Source organism: Morus notabilis, unplaced genomic scaffold (assembly GCF_000414095.1).
Source record: "Morus notabilis unplaced genomic scaffold, ASM41409v2 Scaffold32, whole genome shotgun sequence".
In the NCBI taxonomy this organism is placed as follows: Eukaryota; Viridiplantae; Streptophyta; class Magnoliopsida; order Rosales; family Moraceae; genus Morus; species Morus notabilis.
Genome location: NW_010367715.1, coordinates 36 through 22344, shown reverse-complemented (window position 1 = coordinate 22344; position 22309 = coordinate 36). Strand labels below are relative to the sequence as shown.

Genomic DNA, 22309 nt, shown 5'->3' with positions numbered 1-22309 from the left:
CCCAGCTTGGAATTTCACGCCGTGACGTTTCAAGCTATGAAGCGTCTAGAGATACACGTGGCAATTTCTTCCTTAGCAAGTTATGATGACTGGTTGTCGATACAGTACCATTATTGCATTGAGTTTCTCGGGTAGTGGAGCAGTCATATCGATCGTGTCAACAGTCGTGTCTCCTGTCCCTTAACGACACATGGCCATCGAGGGATAAACAACAACCGTTAGATCAGATTTTATTTCTCCCACACTTTTTGGGACCGTCAGATCATGTCTTTTTAGATTCGCTGTTGGATGGACTCGTTTCAAATTCAATGGCCGAGATTGGGTGTCTTCTGGGTTTCCTCGAGACCTTGGGCTTCTTTTGCTTACATATATTATTCTCATAACGATTTTTTCTTTTTGGACATCTATTCACAAAAACTACCGTTACTCTGTCATATTTTTTCCAGAGCCTCTTCTTCTCTAGCTCCGGTCTTTGCGAGCCTTCATCGTTCTTCTTCTTCGTCATCTTCGTGCTCTCAGGCTTTATATTCTAAGAACCGGTGAGTTGCTCTGACCTTTCTTTTTCTTCTTTTCTCATAATATGGTTTTGAGCTTTTGTTCATGCAAGAATATCATTAGGAAAAAACAATATAAACTTAGAATGAACTTACCTGGATTGTATCATTTTTCATGGGTTTGAGTTAAAATTTCTCATTTTGGCATTTTCCTGGGTTTGGTTGCTCGTTTTAGGGCCTATTAACCCATTTTTGGGTTTTAAAACCCTTTGCTGGGTTTTAAGTATGCTTTCTGGGCATTGGACTTATTTTTGGGTTTTATTTCAAGTCTGGTATTGGCAATACTGGATTTTTAGGTCTTTTTGATCTAAGACACCCTTCTTTCCCTGTCAAACATTGTTTGTGACCTCTCGCCACTATTTCTACCTGTAGATTTTTCCCGACCTCTCGATAACTAGGGCCTTAATTTGACCCTTTTTTATATTGCCAGAGAATGCCGCCAAAGAGAGTTAGAGGTTAAGAGGTCTCCCCATCTAGGGTCAGAAAAGACCCTGAAGAAGCTACGTCGTCGAGCGCGGCTTCCCTTAATAATGGGGATTCTCTCCTCCGCCAAGTAGAGGAATACATTGAGGGGTCTACCTTGACTTCTCAATCACATGAGATGATTTTGATCGACAATGAGGACAATAATTTGAGGGCCGATACCTCCACTTATCGTGGTTATGGGGTGACGTCGACCAGTGGCCTATATGGTATAGTGACCGATGTCAACCCGTTAAAGATCAGACCAAAGGTCGCCACGGAAGCGTTCCGCGCCACAAATATCGACGCTCATTATCCTGACGCTTAGTGATAAAGCTAACAATCCACCTACTAAGCATATTACTGTATATACCAGATATCTCACTTTCGGCCAAACCTTCCCCTTTCACCCCTTCGTGAAGGCCCTCTGTGGCCTTCACAGGATTTCTCTGGCTCAGTTGTCACCTAATTATTGGGTGACAATTAAGTCTATGATTATATTGTGGAGAAAATTCTTGAACTTTGACATAATCGTCGAGGACTTTTTATATTGCTATGCCCTTTGGGTTCTTCGATTGCCATTCTCTTGTGGACGAGAGGGTATTTCCCTGTTAAGCATTGTTGGGGCTGCAGCTCTCTTTGGGGCTCTCTTCCTGGCCGTTTGTTGTCTGCTCCCGGCAGACTTGTTGGATTTGGTTGGACGAGGGTTATTTTTGGCCCTGCTATCACCAACTCCCTCAGCATCACCGCGTTGGTCACCATTCTGGTTCTCGGTTGCGGCGTTTGCTGGGTTCATCAGCTCATCTTCCAGCAATAACATTGAATTTGGCCTCTGATCGCGTCTAACGATGGCCGTTGCCATTCTCTCTACCGTTGCGGTAAGGGTCTCGACCTGCTTCTGAAGCAAATCAATGCGATCTTGGGAGTCCCCATTTGCTGTCACGTTTGCCCTGTGATTAGGTTGGTCTTCCAACCATACATGGTTGCCATTTGGTGGATTCGGTTGATTCCTTCCTTTAACAGTAGGATTCTGGCCTTCCTGACTTTTCTGGTTAGCCGTCATACTACGAGTTCTTCTCGGAGGTATGTTTGTTGTTGATCCTGGATTTAAAATAGATCTTTCAACCCATATACCCTTTGTCTTTAAAAGTTCTCCTCGGCCTGGGGACATTTAATGAACCACCACTTCTCGACGTTAGTGATCAGTCCCCATTAACGGAACTCTCAACGCATACAAAACAAAAAAATGGTACGATTGCTCAACTATGGTGTAACACTATACTAGTTGTATATGAAGTGTTTATTCGCTTGTTTTAAAATCTTAGCAATGTCAAACTATTTGCACTTTTATGTTTTAATAATTTTATTACGTTAGCATTACTAGATTAAAAATTAAAAAACTACCATATATATTCTTAAAACATTGCAATTTTACGTCCTAGTTGCCCCACTTATTGTTAATAGTTTGCATATAGCTTCTAAATTTTTAAAATTTTGACATAAATATCCCTAATTCTCTATTCGATTTTTATTATTTAGATTGTAGTTTTACATATCCTCAAAGGTATATCATTTTATATTTTACCCTTGTTGCATTTCAAATTTAACTTTTACCATTAATCTTGAATATTTCTCTCTCAAATTCTTAAACATTGAAAAAAAAAAACAAAACAATATTCTCTTATACTCTACATTTCTTCATTTATTATCTGTTTATCATTTAAATTGATTACTTTAAACAACTAGGAATTGCTAAATGAGACGCTCCAACATTTTTTTATGCGTATTTTTCATGTGTTTGGTTAATATATGATCAAATATTCGCCTTTTGAATATAACTATAGTGTTGAACATACTTTACAGGTGACAGTAAGTAATATTGGAATTTTTATCTTTCATATTACTATATATCTCAAAAATTTTAATTTAATTAAGTCCCCCACTGAAATAAATTTCTAGATTTGTCACTGTACTAACACATATGGAAACTTCTTTTTTAATTGTATTTATTCTGATTAAAAAAAATACGTTAAGGTAGCCTTATTTGCTGATTATGAGGATTCTATCTCTAAGCCCTATCAACAAATTAACGTTTCTCAGTGGCTACAAAAATAACAAAGATACTACCATTTTTTTTTTTTAAGAAGAACTAAGGGGGCGTTTGGTATGCAGTAATCTTAAGGATGAGAATGAGAATCTGCAATATTACCATGTTTGGTACAAGAATTATAATTTTTAGATTCCCAGAAAAGTGATTACTATGGGATTCACTTTCCCTCATTTTAAGGTAATTTGAATACCACTCAACATGGTATTATTCAAATTCCCAAGAATCTCAAAATCATGAGAATCTTATTATTATTATTATTATTATTATTATTATTATTATTATTATTATTATTATTATTACTATTATTATTACTATTATTACTATTATTACTACTATTACTACTATTATTACTATTATTACTATTATTATTATTACTATTATTATTATTATTATTATTATTATTACTATTACTATTATTACTATTATTATTATTATTATTTTTTTATTATGATTATGATTATGATTATTATATTTATTATTTTTTTATATTTATTATTATTATTATTATTATTATTATTATTATTAATATTACTAATAATAATAATAATAATAATATGATTATTTTGTTATTATTATTATTTTTTAATAATATTATTATTATTATTTTTTATTAATTTTATGGATATTCTTCTATGCGAACAACCAAACACAATAATGTAATATTCCTGGAAATTTGAAAAAGATTCATGTATGGTACCAAACACAGTAATGTATTATTCTTAAGAATCATATTACCCTCCATCACTTTCCTAGGAATATGATTCCTACTAATTCCCACATACCAAACGCCCCCTAACTAAAAGAGTACTTCACAACCGCCTTGACTTGGTGTTTTGGCTTAAGAGCATCTCCAATGGAGCTCTTTAAATTTTAACTAAATGGCTAGAAAGCTATTTTAGCTAGTAACTTTTTAGCGAGTCACTCCGACTATACTTTCTATTTTAGTGAAAAACATGAGATGACTAATATGATTGGAATTGGTCTAATTTTCAATAAACCGGTAACTGCAAAATCTTACACAACAGAATAAATATCTTTCTCCACAACTGCCAAACATTTGCCAAGTTTTGTTACAAATTCTAACTTCCAAATTACACACACCAGAATAAATTTCATTCACAATACAATTATCATTCTCACTGAAATACTATTTTTACTCAGAAAATGTCACTATATGATCTCCCGCTATAATGTTTTCTCTCATATAAATTTATTTTTTAACTTAAATTCTCAACTCGAATAAACGAAATGACGAGACCGAATCAGAAATATGAAAGTTCTCTTGTTGGAATGCTAGAGGCTCAGGAAGTCCTGAAAAAACTACGTCAACTTTCATTATAAGTTAAACTCAATTATCCTGATGTTATGTTCTTATGAGAGACTAGATTAGCCAAAGGTCGATTGAATAAATTCCAATCTATTCTTAAATTCAACGGGGGATTTAGAGTCTCCCATGGGTTTATGTTATTATGGATAGACTTTCAACAGAATCTGACCATAAATTATGTTATCATAGTTAATGACGGAGCTAGGGGGCAGAGGGGGGCCATGGCGCCCTAGCTCTTTTTTTTTTTTTTTTTTTGTAATATAATAGTTTTAATTTTAATATAATAGATATGTGTATAAATTAGATTTGTCTCTTCATAAATTAATAATTCTCTACATTTTATTAAGCCAACTATTTAGATTTTTTTAAAAATAAAATATTCAATTTTATTAAGCCTAAAAACATTAATATAATCTTGATAAAAAATACATTTAGCCCCTCCTACCAATAAATCCCGTCCCATTATGTTGAAGCGACTGTTATTTCCATCTCTCAATTCCACTGCTATATGAAGTTCTTCAATAATCATCTGTGTCACTTTTATGATATTAGAAATATTACATATAAACACATTTTTGTTGAGCTGAATTAGAATACGAAGTCGATTTCACTGGCTCAAACATGCCTATGGCTTTCCAAAAGAGGCGTCTGCGGCGACGACGAGGGTGACTGAAACTCGTCAACGGCTCCATAGTTTTCAACCTTTCCCTCCATCGACTGCGCCCATACTACTCCATAGAATCCTATGACGATCACAAAGGCTCCAATAATACTGCCAAGAAACGATGAAGGAAGATATGCTTGTTAAGTTTATGATCATGAGCAGTCACTTGGCTCCAATACTTCACAAGCACATGATTTAGGTTGTTCGTTGTTTCGCTTGTTGAAAATACAAGTCTTGTTCATTTCACCGATTTGATTTTTCAATTCTATTTTTGTTACAGTTAAAAGCTCTCAGAAACAGTCACATCTAATTTTTTAACTATAGTTAAAAACTCTCACATAAAATTACATCTTAACTCAAATTGGCGAACTGAACAAGGCCATAGAAACACATTCTAAGGAGAGATTTACCTTCCACTATACAACGCGTCGCCTAGAAAGAGGGTGCTCATGAAGGCAGCAATAGCAACCCCGACGGGCTTAAACATGACCGCGAAGACGGGTCCTTTCTTGTCTATGCACCATGTCATTATAGAATACGCTACCACACATCCAAAGAAAGCCTGTGAAAGTAGTTTTGCATGTTATAAGCATTCTTATAACTGAAGAACAATTTAGCATAATGTTTTTTTTTTTTTTTATTTCAACTTCTATGCTTACTGTATAGAGGACGGAGATGAGCTCAATATCGGGTGTGATTATCCATGCACTTGGATCTCTTTCCATAGCTAAAGCAAGTATTGCACATTGAAGGGTCCCAAAGAAGTATAAGAAGAAAAGTATGGTCCTCTGTGATGGGTATTCCTTGAGTATTGCTGCCTTAAGATGTAGTGAAAATAAAAATCAGTTCCGTGGAAAGAGAAGAAGATAAATGTGTATATTGTATATACATGCACACGCAAACTTAAGATTGAAATTGGGATGATTAATTTCATTAATGCTCCTTGATTTTGTATCCTATTTCAACATGTCTCCCGAACTTTAAAAAATATTCATTCGGCCCCTAAATCATGTACCCTAATTCGAAATGCCCCTTACATTCACAAAATTAGGAAAATGATCGTGCCGTGACACTATTTCTACTTTTATAGGCCCCCGTTCATTTCACCGATTCGAGTTTTGTTATAATAAAAAGTTTTCAGAAACAATCACATTTAACTTTTTTACTACAGTAAGAAACTCTCACATAAAGTCACATCTTAACTCGAATTAAAAACTCAAATCAACAAACTAAACATGCCTTATAATAAATAATCTATTGATTTTAAGTCACAAAATCAATAATTCAGGAGGTGTTTTGAACCATTTTTCATTCTTCAAGGGAAAAACTCAAAATTCAGGGGACATATGAAACGAGATACAAGGTTCAGGGGGCATCTATGATATCAAACGGAATCGGGATATACCTGAGCAGTGCTCCATATTGCAAAGCTTAAATTAGCACATGTAAGGAAAATGCCTCCGATGATCCAATTATTAGCCGCTGTCAAATTCATATGGGAAGATAGTTTTGGTGATGGAGAAGTGTTGAGAGTAGATTGAAATTGAGGGTCCACAATTGCGGGGCCTTTGTAAATGGTGACTATCAATGCTCCTGCGATTGACACTAGAGTGCCCATTATTTTGATCTGGCTTTTTGAGTTTCTCAGGTCTAATTTTTCCATTCTACACCCAAAAAAGACACACAATCTTGTAATAACTCTCCATATCTTTTGACTTTTCAAATATTTTAATAATTGGAGGTTCAGCAATTAAAAAATAAAAATAAAAGAAAAAATATCTGACCTGAAGAAAACAGCAAGCACAAAAGTGATGGCTGGAACTTGGTTGTTCAGAGCAGATGCAAGTGTTGGGGAACTGTAGTTAACACCAGTAAATAGACAACTCTGCATCACTGTCGTCCTTCGCCAAGGAAAGAAAAAACACATCAAGCTTAGAAAAATCATTTTCCAAAACGAAAAAAAAGAAAAGATTAACAAATAAAATAAGATGAAGGCATGAAGCAATCCCACTTGCAATGACATACCCAAAAAGACTGAGGAGGAAGAATTTACAAAGGAGAGAGAAACTTAGTGGTGGTCTCTTTTCCCTGTGAATTAGGAAGAAAGGTTATTAGACAATTTTCAATATAAAAAAGAAAAAAAAAAAACATGGGATTTATTCTTTTGTTGATCAACTCAAGAAAGACCTTTGGAAAATGAAAAATGGGAGGAAAATGAGAGTGCCAAGTGCATTGGAGTAGACATTGTAGACAAAGGGATTCATTCCTTTGGACATGGCTGCTTTGCAAAGTGTGTTCAAGCCAACAATAAGTGCTTCCACTATCACCATTCCCAAAAATGGCGCCAAACCTTTCAACCAAGAAGTCACCCCCATCAAGTCCTTGAGAATTGGAGGTGCTGTTGAAGAGCTTGTACCAATTTTTTTGCTAATCAAGAGCTTCTACCAAATTTATTGTCTCAATGGCCTTTTTTTTTTTATTTAAAAAAAAAAAGGAGAATGAGGTCATAAGCGTTTTTAAAAGGAGAATCGCCATAAAGCTCACTTGTTCAATAAAATCTAAAGGTATGGGTGCCCTTTAATTTTGGATCTATTCACATGTCTCTTGAATTTTAAATTAATCCTATTTAGGCTCCTTGGTTAGAATTATTTTAAAAAACAAACAGAAAAAGACGTGGTATGATTACGTGATCTTTATATTAAAAACAAAACAAAAAAAAGACCATTTGACCCCACTTATCTCTATCTTTTTCTATTTAATTAAATAGAAATTCTAATAAAAGAGTTAAGTGTGACTAAATCAAAATTTAAAAGCCAAAATGATTATTTTTAAAGTTTAAGAAACAAAGAAAGAATGATTTCAAAGTTCAGAGATACCAGTAAAATTAACTTAAATCTTGAATAAGAATTCCATGCTGAGATATGAGATTTATTTTCTTTATTTTTAAAATATAACAATCTGAATTTGCATTTTTAATTTCCATCTACTTCAAAAAAATATTTAATAAACTATTCAACAAATATGTTGGCCATTGCTTGCGAATCTGGTACTAAAATCTGCAAGTTGACTTGCTTGGCTTAGGCATATCATCACTTAATGTAGAAGTTTGATTATAAGACTCATCAGATCTGCGTGGGAAGTGTTCGGTGACGAGAATATCCAGAAAATACGGTTTGCTGTGGATATTTTGTATTTTTATCCCCTAAACTTGCGTCACTGAACTTTTTTTTTTTTTGTCAATTTTCATCTTGCACCCCCCTCATTATTGTGTTAAATCGATGACGAAAAATTACGTTTGAAGAAAAATTCAACATCCCCTAAATCTCAATCTCTTAAATCTCACAAAAAATTTCAATAAAATTAGTAAAATGAGACGCATTATAACTAATTTACAAATTAAGGATAAGTTGTCAAAATGATAAGTTTAAAGGCAAGTTGTCAAAACTATGTAAATTTAAGAGGTAAATGTACAAAATATTCTATTGTTATAGTTGTAAATAGTATGAAATCTCAGATATAATTTATTTTAAGTCTTTATTTATGAGGGTTTCGAAAGCTTGCTAATCAAAAGTTTGTACCAAATTGTTGGCTCATTGACCCTTTTCCAAAGGAGAATGGTCATACTTTTTTTTTTTTTTTTCCCCTCTCTCTTTTGGCCGCTATCTTAATAAAATATTAAACAAGAATCACGTTGTTTTTTTTCCCCCTTTTTTTAGGACTAAACGATGGCTTTCTTAATAAAACCTTAAATACGAATGTTGTTGTTGCGCTTTTTTCTTTTCTCCTTTTTTAAGGACCAAATGACTGCTTTCTTAATAAAATCTTAAATAAGAATCACGTTGCTCTTCTTTTTTTTTTTCCTTCTTTTTTTAGGACCAAAATCAAATGATCTGTATTCAATTGCAAATATCTTGAAGACGTGATAATATTAATAACTAGAGTTTACAAAACAATAACTAAAAATTGTACAAACATTTTAATAAACGAACATTTAACATTCTTGTTTTAAGATTTTTTTTTTTTTAAAGATATGTTGCCAAATAATATAAGGTTATGGCCACCATTCTCTTTCATAAAGCCAACGAACAAACAACTAGGAAAGGCACCGTGAGTGTGGCTGTACTATTTGTTTGCTCATTGCCAAGAAGAATGGTCATAAGCTTTTATAATTATATTAGTTGGACTCCCCACGCGCATGTTATTATTAATGCATATAAAATTTTAATATAAAATTTCAAAAAGGAAAAAAAAAAAAATAGGGCAAGAAGCCAAAAAAGGGTAAAAAAAAAAGGTCTAAAATGAATAAATAAATAAGTTTTAGTGTAAAAAGAACCAAAAAAGAAAAAGAAAAAAAGTAAAATTTTAATAGAAAAATAAAAAAAGAACAAAATGATGTAATAAATGAGGTATAAGACAAGAGAAACGAAAACGAAAAAGAAAATGAAATTTCAGAATAAAAATATATAAAAAAGATAAAAAATGACTAAATTGAAAAATAAATAAACTTTAAGGTAAAAGGCAAAAAAAAAAATAATAATAATAATAATAATAAAAGAAAGGACTTGAAAAAAAAAAAAAAAAAAAAAAAGCGGGGAGTGTCGTTTTGATTGAAATCCGTATGATTCCATAGGCTTTTGACACTTCTAATACATATATAGATTATTTGGCCACTTTCCTTAACAAAATCTTGAGGAAATGCTCAATTTATAAAAAAAAAATGCTCAATTAAATTTTTTTTTTTACGATGTAATAATAAATGGAATTTACAAAATATTAAATAAAATTTGAATACTCTTGTGATACGAGATCTATTTTCTTTATTTTTATTTTTAATTGATTTTGCTTTTTTTTTTTTGGATCAAAATCACTGCTCAATTAAAAAGTCTTTTGAAGATGTAATAATAAGTTGAATTTACTAAATATTAGGAGAAGCAGATCTAGGGTTGAGGGAACCAAGGAGAACCAATCTCATAGATGCGGTTTTGTAAGGGGAGAGGGAATCGCACTCGAAGGCGCTCGGAGGATGGGCTCGGCCTCGTGGCAAGTTGGCGGTGTGAAGAAGGGAACAGCTCTAGGGAGGGGACAAGCTGGACGCAGTGGGTGGGTCGGCGAGGGAGTGGGGTGTCGTGGGGGTGGGTGGTGGTGGCTGATGGGGAAAAGAGACTTGAGTTTTCTTTAGAGGACAAAGGGTTGAGATTCGATATTATTAGATTATTTTTGCTTTCTTTTTTTGAAAAATTGTTTGGATGGTTGAGATTAAAAGGTTTTTAAAAATCAATGGTTGAGATTAGTTTAGTTCATACAAAATATCGATTTTGCCCTTTTAGGAACCCCATGTGACTTACACATGTCTAATTTCGTCTAAAATTTAACAGCCGTTACCCAAATGTGCCTAATTGCAATAGTTAGACAATTTCAGGAGGTTGATTGCCAAAATTGAAAGTTGGGGGGTGCACTTCGCTAAACCACGATAAATTTAGAGAGTAAATGTGCTAAAAAAAACCCTAAAATAAAGATACAAAAAAATTTTCAATGTAAAAAAATAAATAAATGAACAGTAAATAGCGTTTTATTTCAAAGTAAATTTATGTGTTAGGTCTCAAACTTTTCCACACAAAAGAGGTGCACAAGCGAGCGGGTTAGCAGTTTCAGGCATGTGGGGGTTGGGTTTTTTTAAAGGCGGGTTGGGAGTTGGTGAAATCGCAAAAAGATGGTTTGGATCTAAACAAGTCCAATATTTTTTGAAAAAAAATGATAATAAAAAAGGTGCAGAAAGTAAAATTAAAAGCACCTTTTGGGTTTTTCTTTTAAAAAATAGAAGTTAATTTTTTTTATCTGTTTAAAGTGAGTAATATGAATAATGAGTTATTTAATCCTTTCATATTTCATAATATTTATTAAAAAAATCAATTCATCAAGCAATATATTAGATTATACACACGGTATAGTTGTGGACATTCAATCCCGTAAATACTTTTTATCCATACATACTTTTATAGTATGTTAATCTAATCTTTTTAGTATCTTTATAAGTAGGCAACTAATACTTAATAAGAGTAAAGGGTTAACTTTTTTGTTGTACCTAATTAATATTAAAATTCAATAACTAGTAAGTATAGTATGATTCTCAATTACCATTCATTTTTCATTTTACTTGTTAAAAAAGAGCGAAAAATCAACAAAATAATTACTTAGATCTTGACCTAATATTTAATACCCTTAAGTCCAAATATTATTTATAATTTATGGCTATGCATAGGCATAATGATAATTATTTACTCAATGAAAGCTAACAAATAAAATTAATAATACTTCAATATACAAACCCAACTTTATCTAACATTCATGTTTCATGCCTAATGCTCAAATCTTAAAAAATAATAAAAGAAAGTGGTGAGCAGGTCGGGTTGAACCCGCTGATTGGTGGATTGGTGACGTGGCATAATTTTAGCTGGCGGGTTAGGCTGCTGCGACACAATTGCATAAAATTTTTGCATCAAAGTGATATATGAGGCTTTTAAAACATATAGTGAATTTTTTACAATTTATATTAAAATATAGCAAAACATTTAAAATATTTTACAAATAGCAAAAATTAATATTATTGAAATAGTTATAATGTCATTTTGTAATAAGAAGATGAACATCACTAAAATAATTACTATGTAACTTTTGTTTTTCATAAATTATTATTTTTTTAAAAGGGATATACCCACCTCAAGAATTTCCATGAAGTATAATTCTTATAATTTGTTTTCACCTCATAATTTTTAGAAATAATTACGCCATAGGGCAAAATTACTAAGGTGGATTTGAGATTTAAAAGAAAAATTCATAATATTTTAAAAATGGCAAAAATAACATAATAATAATGTCACATTTTGTACTGTATGAATATATAGAAATTATTTTAATAATATTAATTTTTGTTGTTTTTCAATATCTGAAAACTTTATTATATTTCGATTTATATGTCTAAAAACTCCACCATTTTAATGAGGAAAAAAGAGAAAAATATGCCAAGACTTAAGATGAATTAAAATTAATAGGTCAATAGTTTACATAAGTTAATAAATATGCTAAATTACTGTTTTTGTCTATAACTTGTATGGTTATGAACCATAACTTGACAAGTTATTCACGGTTTTTATCTATAACTTGTCTGACTATGAACCATAACTTGACAAATTTATTTATAACTTATCTGATTATGAACCATAACTTAATAAGTTATTACCTATTAATTTTTATACCTAAAAATTAACTTATATACTTTCTTAAACTTTTCACATTGACCTATTTTCTATTATTTTTGTTTTAATGATTTAGTGCATTACTAATCAAAGGCCCAATCAAGAATTACACTCGTCAAAATGGGTCAGAAAAGTGCAATAGGGAATTGCAATAGAAATACGGTTCTTTACAGAAAAACAACAATTTCTAGGCTTGGATTGATTTATACAAGAGAAAACATAATTGGAGAAAGTGTCGGGTACGTGTCATCATATTATATTTGAATGTTAAATACACATTTAAGCTTTGTTTAGTTCGTCGAGTTTTTAATTTAAGTTAATATGTAATTTTATATAAAAATTTTTAATTATAACAAAAAAAATCATATATGATTTTTTGTGAGAGTTTTTAATTATAATAAAATTAAAATTAAAAACTCGAATCGGTAAAATAAATGAGACCAAAGTCTGTTTGGTTCATGAATTAGAACTATGAGATTAGAACTATTTTTTATTTACATGTGATTTTTGTGAGAAAAAATACTGTAGCAAACTATGAACCATAATTTGAATCAGAAAACGAATCCTCCAACCAAACAGGCTCTAATTAAGATACTAACCGGTGTCTGCCCAGCGGTTACTAATTGATGACTATAATGCTAGTCTTCTATTCAATAACAGCAAGTATCTAACTGCTAATAGTCGGTATCATGGCCGGCAACTGGCAATATCTTGGTAGAAACATTGTATCCAACGACAGCATAGCCATTGCCGGAATACCATAAAAATCACAAAAATCCACTAAAATCATAATAGATCCACAAAAAAGTCCACAAAGCCACGATTACAAAAATAAGTAATAAAAGAGAGATTCGATTGTCGATCTCCCCTGGTGGGGAGATCTAACCAGCATCAATAAGAGAGTTGCAGAAGGGAAATGAAAAATCATAAACAAAAAATTTGTTTGAGGGTAGGGGTGTAATTCGGCTTGGTAGGGTCGGGTTAAGCCAAAAAATTGAGCCGACCCGCTCAGTGCGGGTTAAGAAAATTTTAGACCGCAACACTCTCTTAAGCTCACAAACCCGCAACCTATCGGGTGATCTCGGGTAGGCTCGGGTTACTCGGGTTGGTGAAAATCAATTTTAATCTATGACTTCATACCTCTTTTAACAGTCTAAAAGCATAAAATTCATAAACAGTCCATAAGCATTAACATAACATCAAACATACTTCTTAATAGTCAATAAAGTTCAAAAATAAAATTAACAATACGTCAAATAAACAGTCCATATAGAGATAGTTCAGCAAAATAGATTTAGGGATTTAGAGTTACACACATAAATCGGGTCGGGTCGGGGCAAAGAGAGTTCAAAATGCCCGCCCCGCCCCCAACCCGCATAATGCGGGTTGGGACTATTTGAATCCGAATTTTTTTTATTAAAAAAAAAACCCTACGCTTTTGGGTTGGGTCGGGTCGAATCGGACGGGTTATTCGGGTTCAGACTCATTTCTTTAGTATTTTTAGTCATTTTTATTCTGTCATATCGTATAAAAGTTACAAGTTTTTCCCTACTAGCAAGTCGATCCACTTGTATTTTTTGTGATAATCGGCATAAATATCTCATATATAGAGATAATTATTTAAAATAATTCCTTTTAAACTTCACATTTAAGACATGTTTTTAATTTAATAATATTATTAATGGTCAATTTTATGATTATTGAAATAATATATTGAGATAATATCATTATGGATATGATTAAAGAAGTAGAGGAATGTCGTTACGATTAAGTATAAAATCAATTTAGGACATTCTATTATAATAAAAGAGTATTTAAAAAAACGAAATTTGAAAATTTTTATTTACTTTTAATTTTCTTTCACAATTAAATCTCATATTGAAAATTAGAACTTCACTAGAACAGAAACATTGGAATCAAATCAGAGTCAAATTAAGCCATTCTACAATTAAAAACGAAAAAAAGAATAAAAAAACTCAGATTTGTTCTACTGATCTGCACCAAACTCATGATAATCTGAACCAATCTCTCTCACAGCAAAACATCTACACCAATCTCTTCTTTTACATTGAATACCCACAATAATATTCTTACCCAAATGAAAACCAAAAAAGCCACAACAAGATGAAAACCACTTTTTTCACCCTTTAATGATTTGAATATAACAAAGTTTTTTAAGAATTCTTGAAGAATCGTAACAATCACCACATCTCAGAGCCCCCAAGCCCCGGAGCCCGGACCCATTGGCCGTTCAACGGCCCATCCACCAGAAGAACATTCAACTTAGAAGACAAATTTGAGGCCTACATCTGAAACAAAAAAAAAATGGTATTTTAATTTAGAGAAATAGTAAAAAATATGCCGATACGAAAAGTTTAAGAAAATATATATGTCAATTTTTAGTTATAAAAAGTAATAGGTCATAACTTATTAAGTTATGATTCATAATTAGATAAGTTATGGATAAACTTGTCAAGTTATGGTTCATAGCCAGACAAGTTATGGACAAAAACCGTGAATTATAAACAATAACTTGTCAAGTTATGGTTCATAACCACACAAATTATGGACAAAAATAATAATTTAACCTATTTATTAACTTATGTAAACTATTAACCTATTAATTTTAATTCATCTCAAATCTTAACCTATTTTACTCTTTCTCCCTTTAATTTATTTTGTGTTAGTTAATTAAACTGTATTTTAGACATTTGATGTTGAAAAAAGTCAAGATATCAAAATGATTGTGTTTTAAAATCTAAAAATATCATTTTAATATTATAAAAAATACAAAATATCAAACTCAATATTTTATTATAATGATTTGATCTCTTGCAGTTATTTATAGACACGTGTAAATCTCGGTTTCTTGCATAATGGACATGTAATTAAAATATTTCTTGCATAATGGACATGTAATTAAAATATTATAAAAACCCGATGCCTTCCATTTGGACTATGTCACCCGACCCGAATCTGTCTTTCTGATTTTCTTATGGACTATGTCACCCGACCCGAATCCGTCTTTCTGATTTTCTTCCTCTTTCCGAGATTAATCACCCGCGGTCTCTCTTTCTCGGATTAGGGCTCTGAAATCCCCAAATCCTTTCTTTGTTCCAATCCATTTTCTCCACTAATATATGTCAGTACAGTTTCAGAGAATTCTGTATTTATCTTCATTCAAATCATTTTTTACACCGAGAAGATGGCTGAGCCCGATTTCGAGGATTTTTTGGAGAAGAAACGGGTCAGAAACCCTCTTGTACCAGTAGGTGAGTTCCCATTTCCACTATTTTCAAATTTTCATTTTTATCTTCTCCGAAAGTTTATTCTTTTGCATTTGTAGTTTTGTTTTGTTTTTGTAGGTTTTCTGTTTCATTCATGTGCGTATGCCCAAGTAAAGTTTTAATTTTGAGGAAATTTCTGTAATACATAGGTTAAAGCCCATCGGCTTTGAGATTTATAGTGGGGTTGAGTTAATTTGCTTATAGAAGGGAAATTTTGTATGGGTTGTGAAGATTCCTAGTGAACATGACAGAATATGTAATTATGCCTCTTTCATTTCGTTTGTTTGAGTTGAGAACTTGAGTTAAAAATAAATTTATGTGAGAGAAAACACTCTTAACAGAAAAAGTTGAATTTAAATTTTTGTAAGAAAAAATTCTACAGTAAAAACTTCAGTTGTGATTCGAACTAGTGAAACGAATAGAGTTTTAGACTTTTTTTTTTCCTTCTTCTTTTGAAATGCGAGTTTAGGAGTTTGCCGAGATATTATTATTTGAGTTGGATTGAAAAAGTTTTAAGTTTTGGGACAAAGAACCAAGAAGTGGCTTAGAGTGTTGCTACTTTCTTGTTCTTAAAGTTGTAAATAGGCTTGAGGATGGTTTGTATACTTTACATCTTGATATAGGTTGTTGGCTGGTAAAGAGATGCGGTAAAGTACTTTCGTCTGGACTTTATATGGATATTGTAATTGAAAAAGTTTGTATTCATTTCGGGTTTGATTTGTTTGAAATAGTTTTCTTATAGAAATTCAGGTTTAGCATAGTACCAATGTGGCCTTTGAAGTTGTGAAGCAAGGCAATAAGATTTTGATGTTTGTGAAGTTTGAATGAAACTGGATTATCGAAAATGTTCCAGCTACCAGCAAGGTTGCTAACCCAACATTATCTGCAGAGCAAGGTTTTAAAAGGCGAAATCGGGCCTTGAGGCGTTTTGCCTTTACGAGGCGAGGCGTAAGCCTCAAGGCGCTTTGAGGCGTAAGCCTCAAAAAATGCCTATAAAAAATTTAGGAAAAAAAAAATAATACTAACAAAAACTAAATCCATACTTAATAATCATTAAAAACAAGAAATTTAACCAAACATCCACATAAAAAGAAGTCTGTTTCACTACTAGAAGCGTAAAAAAAACTAAATAATTATCAAATCCTAATATCATAAGGTTCATAATGCACTTCTAAAAGCCTAATCTCCGAACCCATCAATTATGATCACTACTAAGAGAAGAAGAAGAGTGTTTGCCTGTGCGAGGAAGAAGAAGGAGGAGGAGGAGGAGAGACGGCTGTGCAAGTGGCTTGCTGCTTCTTTTGTTATTAGGGTTTTTTCTTAGTCATTAAGTGCCTGGGTACTTTGGGCTTTTTAAAACTTTTGGACCAGCATGTTAAAATAACCCACCAGAAGACCCTTTGCAGAGAGGCGGACGCCTCACTAACCACCTGAGGCGCCGCTCAAAGGTGTGCGCCTCAGGTGGCTGAGGCGCACGCCTCGACACCTACCTTGTAAGGCGTAGGAGTTGAGGCGCTTTTCCAGCGCCTCGCCATGAGGCGCGCCTCAAGGCGTGCGCCTCTGGTGCTTTTTAAAACCATGCTGCAGAGTACATGGGAAGTTTTGGTTTGGAATTGGAAAAGCTGGGAGTTAGAGATACTTTGGGTTTTAGATTTCGGAGTAGCTTTTCTATCATGAGCGAAGAGGTCGAGTTAAGATTTAAATGTTAGTTGGAAAGGGAGTGCAAATGAGCATCAAGTCAATCAAGCAATTCCTAAAAATCTTCATATTTTTTGGTTTAGGATCTTCATAACTCTTGTTAGAGACTTAGAGTGGCTTTTTTTTGTCCAGTCAATCCTGCATTGCTTTAGATAAAATTACAAGTTTTCTACCGCTCTGGTGTCAGGGTAACCCAAAAGTTAGGAAATTTGGGCTGCTATATTGATTTACCATGCACAATTAGATGATTTAATATCATAAACTTGGACAATTTTTCAGGTTTATTCTAACTAAGCCATTACCACACCTCCATTCCTAACCTTATTTAAAGACAATACCTCGTGTCTAATTTTAGATCGAATTTGACACCGATCGATAGAAGTTTTGCAGGATTGGCAATATTAAGTATTACTTTTGTAATTCATGAGGCAGTACTGTAAGGTAGAACTTTGTAAACTTTTGTAATTTATGCTTTCTAATGGTAGCGATGCTATGAAAATTTTGTAAACTTTGAAAGACAAATAAGTTGGTCTTATGCTTCTTTGAAGCTAACATTTTACGACCTTACACATTCCTTTAGTTGCCATCTTATCTTATAAAAATTGTGTTGTAATCTTTTTTGCAATAGAAAAAGGGTTATAGAGTAGAAAATTAGAGAACGGCAGACCTAGATAACCCAGGTAGGTGTAGCTCCCTACGTAGTATATGAATCCCTCTTGAAGTGGATTGCTCATATAACCTGACCACCACGGCATCCCCCAACTCGAGCCCACAACTTCTTACATGGGGGGACAAGTGGGCTTACCACCCCGTCGAAGCTCTCGGTGGTAATTTACGTTCTAATCAAATTTGTAATTTGGCTGATTCATTGATGTGAATGTTTCAGGTGCTCTTTTGACTGCGGGAGTTTTAACGGCTGGTTTGATCAGCTTCAGGCAAGGGAATTCTCAGTTGGGTCAGATGCTAATGAGAGCTCGTGTGGTCGTCCAAGGTGCAACCGTCGCGCTTATGGTCGGCACTGCTTACTACTATGGAGACAATCCTTGGCAATCAAAGTAGAGTAGAGAATTCTCATTGCGTATTCGGAAGTCAACATAATCAAAATATGTGATTTTTGTCAGTGAACGACCGTGTTTTTGTCTCAAGCAATATTCAATATTATTTTTGCACTTTTCTTCTTTAGAAAAGGTATATAAATACTTCAGTCTTTGTACTATTATATATTGAACCACCGTTGACAACTCAATAAATCAACAATTTTCAACGAGGAACGCTTCCGTTTAGTGAGGTTTTTATTATTATTATCATTATTATTTTTTACTCCTTCGTGTTTTGTTTGCTGTTGATTTTTTGCTAAGCCTTGTAAGAGGCTCTTTTTTTTTTTTTTGGGTTCCCTGTTTTATTTTTCTATCTCATATAAGTTTTGAAGGAAAAATATGATGTAATTTTGTTTCTCTAACAATTAATATTGCACCATTAGGGCCGTGATCATATTTTTGGCGTGCATATGTTTTTACTTCATATTTTAAAGATGAATGAGCTTATAATGTATGACTTGTATTCTTTTATTTGTTGATATGAAGAAAAAAAAAAGTTGATATTGAAATGAATGAGAATGAGAATGAGGTGGTGGATAATGCTCAAACTAAGGAAGGAGATGATATGCCAATGGACACTAATGAGAAACAACCGGTGTAAAGGCAAAAAAAACCTATTTATCGATGACCACTCGTAATTCTTAAGTGAATTACTTTGAAAATTAGTTATAATCTACTTAGAAGTCTAGGTGTGAAGCTCAAACTGCTTAACATACCGTCCAAGCCACTCGCCAAAAAAAGGGTCTAAACCGCTTAAATTTTAGACAGTCGTGGATTGCATTTTTCACAAACTGCCGTATACTCAAACCGTTCATATCGCATGCCGTGCACCCCTAACTACCCTTGGATTTGAATCCGAGATCATGATTCAATAAATTGAAAACTACTCAGCATCACTAATTGCATATTTAGTATAGGGTTTTTACTATAGTGTTTTCTTTTTCTCAAAAATTTAAATTTTAACCCATGAATTTAGAACCCATAAACCAAATAATCTACAAATATCAGCAAATTCTTTTTGTCTTGATGGGAATTTAATTTTATAAATACAAAGAGGTGGGCCTCATATGGTGAGACTCATGTAGGGTCTACTTTTGTATCTGATGGAGATAAATCTCTATTGGGAAATCAAAGCTGCTCCACAAATACTAATTAAGCCAGCATCATTTAGCTAAAATCGTAATTTCAACCCAAAATTGCACACAACATTTTGGGTTGAGCAACTCTCCAATTTCCACTAGATTTTTCTTTGCATCCGAGCCATTATTTAGTGTTCAGATCATTGCCATTCGATTGGAATTAGAAATTTCCTCGCTAGTGGGAGAAGAGAAAAGAAGAAAGGGACAACCAATCAGAAAGTTCTTCATCAGAAATTTTGTTGTATGTGTAAATAGCCCTTATAAATATACACACGTACATATATATATATATATATATATATATGAGCAACCTCTGTTTCTTTCTGTAATTTCTCGGTGAGAATTTATGACAGAATATGAACAATATTCTATTGGTAGAAAATGTTGTTTTGAATTGCTTGATGTGCATAAAATATCCACTACAATGTCATATTTTTTTAATGCGATAATGATAACCTTTACTCTAGCAATAAAGTACTTTCCTTTTAGTCTAGCATATAGACCACCCTTTTCAGCCAAACAAACCGACCAAAAAAAGAATCCCAAAATTACTCCAAATTTTAAGTAATGTTACGCATTATAAATACGAGGCTCAAACCAATATAGAATCATAAAAAATATACCAACCCATATGAGCCTCAAACTTGTGAGAAACCATCCTTTTTTTTTTCCGAGGGTAATAATTGTTACACCACCTCCACATTTTATGGCATGTTTTGAAAAATAAAAGTTAATCCTATGTATTTTTTCATTTTTATCTTAAAATGGGAGTGTGAATGATTAGACCTACTTAAATTTGGGATTGAAAAATAAGATTGACAATCCTAACTCCCCTTAAAATTGCGACTCTCATTCCTGATATTAACATTAAATCACTATCATACCCCTAATTTACTTATAAATATAAAATTAAAATTAAAATTCAAAAATAATAATTACAACCTATATTTATTATTCATTTGCCTAATATTACAATATTAGCCTAATTATTTTTAACTTTAGTATAATAAATATGTACTTTGTTTTGTTTAATAAATTAAGAATATATTTTAATTTTTTAACACTAGTTTTTGTTTTTATTTATTTTATTAAAAATTTGACAATTTATTTTTATATTTTATATAATTATTCAATTTATATTTATTATTTTATTACCCTATTATTATACTAAATATTTTAATTATGATTAATTGCAATATAATATTTACATAATTTATTTTTTAAATTAAAAATATAAAATCGACTTAAAAGGGTATTAGTACTTTTGCACTAGTTTATTCTGATTTTGAGTATAAATAAACGTATGAATTGAATTTAGAATACTCTGATTTTGAATTATGTCACTAAGTAAATAATTTATTCTGACTCAAATTTCAACTCACTATGAATCTTACCCACTCTAATTCATTCTTATTTTGATTATGCATAGATAAACATGTCATTGTCATTGCCATATAGGACATCATTTATAGGATCAAGTATCTATCTACCAACAAAACTAAAGCGCAATCCGTTTCCACTTTAGTTAATTGTGCAAAATGTTTCGCCTGTTTCTTTTTTCTTTATTTTTTACTTTTTTATTTTTAATTTTTTAGGTTTCTTTTTATTCTTTCACTGTGTAATTGTTTATCTTTTTTCTTTTTGTCTTTGTTTTTTTTATTTCTTTATTCTTCCTCTCTCTAACGGTTTTGTATAACCATTATTTCAAAAGATGTGATAAGCTTTTTTGAGATTTCCTTTCTTTTGTTGCCTTTTTCCTTTTGTTGTTTTTTTTTTTTTTACTTTATTTCTTTTTTTTCCCTTTTTTTCCAATAATTTCTATAACCATCTTTTTAATTTTTTAAAGAACGAAGCTTACATTTAGAGTATCCTAGCTTGTTATCGTTTAGAGTATGTTTAATATATTAGTTTTTTATAAGTTTAAACTTATAAATTTAATTTCACAACACTATTTTTCTTTTATAAAAGATTTAAATTTTAAAAATTATAATTAAAACTATTAATTTTAAATTTTAATTTAAACTCATATATTAAACGCGCACGTGCGTTTAATTCCTTAAGAAAATGGTCGTTGTGGAACAAGTTTATCCTGACATTACATGTCAGATGACGTGGAAGCCAAATCCCATATCCAGCTTACTTCAGTCCAACGGCTGTTCCGATACGAGGAGATGAATCTCCTCAAATTTCGTGCCATCTCACTCCAACTAGTGGCTTATTTCCACCAATCAACTCTCACCGGACACGTGTCCACTTGTTCCCAAACGACCTCCATATATACTTGGGCCCCATTCAAAATAAATTTTGGCCCAATTCCAACGTACGACACAATTTCCCTCCACAAATCCAACCCACCTGGGCCCGCCAATCTCATACCAATCCCCATTATCAAACCCCAAAAGTCTATAAAGGAAACTTCACATTTTGATAATCTCATGCGAATTTGAGGAATTTGTTTGAGTTTCTTGAGAAAGTTGTACATATTTCAGATGGGTTTTGTTGGTCCATGCAGAAAATTGTGCTGTGAATACAAGAACGACAGAGTTTTTGCAAATGGAGGTGTCGTTTTAAAGAGGAAAGGAAAGCTGAAAATGAAGTTGCATAGGCTTCAGAGGATCATCCCCGGTGGGCAAGGGCTGAAACCAGACCAGCTCATGGTCCACACGGCTGATTACATTCTACATTTGAGGCTTCAACTTTGTGTACTTGAAGCTCTTC

General features: G+C 32.4%; 2 protein-coding genes across 2 annotated transcripts; one reads left to right on the top strand and one right to left on the bottom strand.

Annotated features, from left to right (window-relative positions):
• Positions 1–5523: 5523 nt before the first annotated feature.
• Positions 5524–7492, bottom strand: LOC21388416 (WAT1-related protein At3g28050). The gene is made up of 6 exons (XM_024175513.1): positions 7321–7492; positions 7143–7224; positions 6902–7018; positions 6523–6781; positions 5777–5935; positions 5524–5679 (listed from the first exon to the last, which is right to left on the bottom strand). Exons 1-6 carry the CDS (start codon positions 7490–7492, stop codon positions 5524–5526), a joined length of 945 nt encoding a protein of 314 aa, XP_024031281.1.
• A 7934-nt stretch (positions 7493–15426) lies between these two features.
• LOC21388415 (RING-H2 finger protein ATL48) lies at positions 15427–18617 on the top strand. Its single transcript, XM_024175512.1, has 2 exons — positions 15427–15642; positions 18242–18617. Exons 1-2 carry the CDS (start codon positions 15576–15578, stop codon positions 18412–18414), a joined length of 240 nt encoding a protein of 79 aa, XP_024031280.1. The 5' UTR covers positions 15427–15575; the 3' UTR covers positions 18415–18617.
• The last annotated feature ends 3692 nt before the right edge of the window (positions 18618–22309 follow it).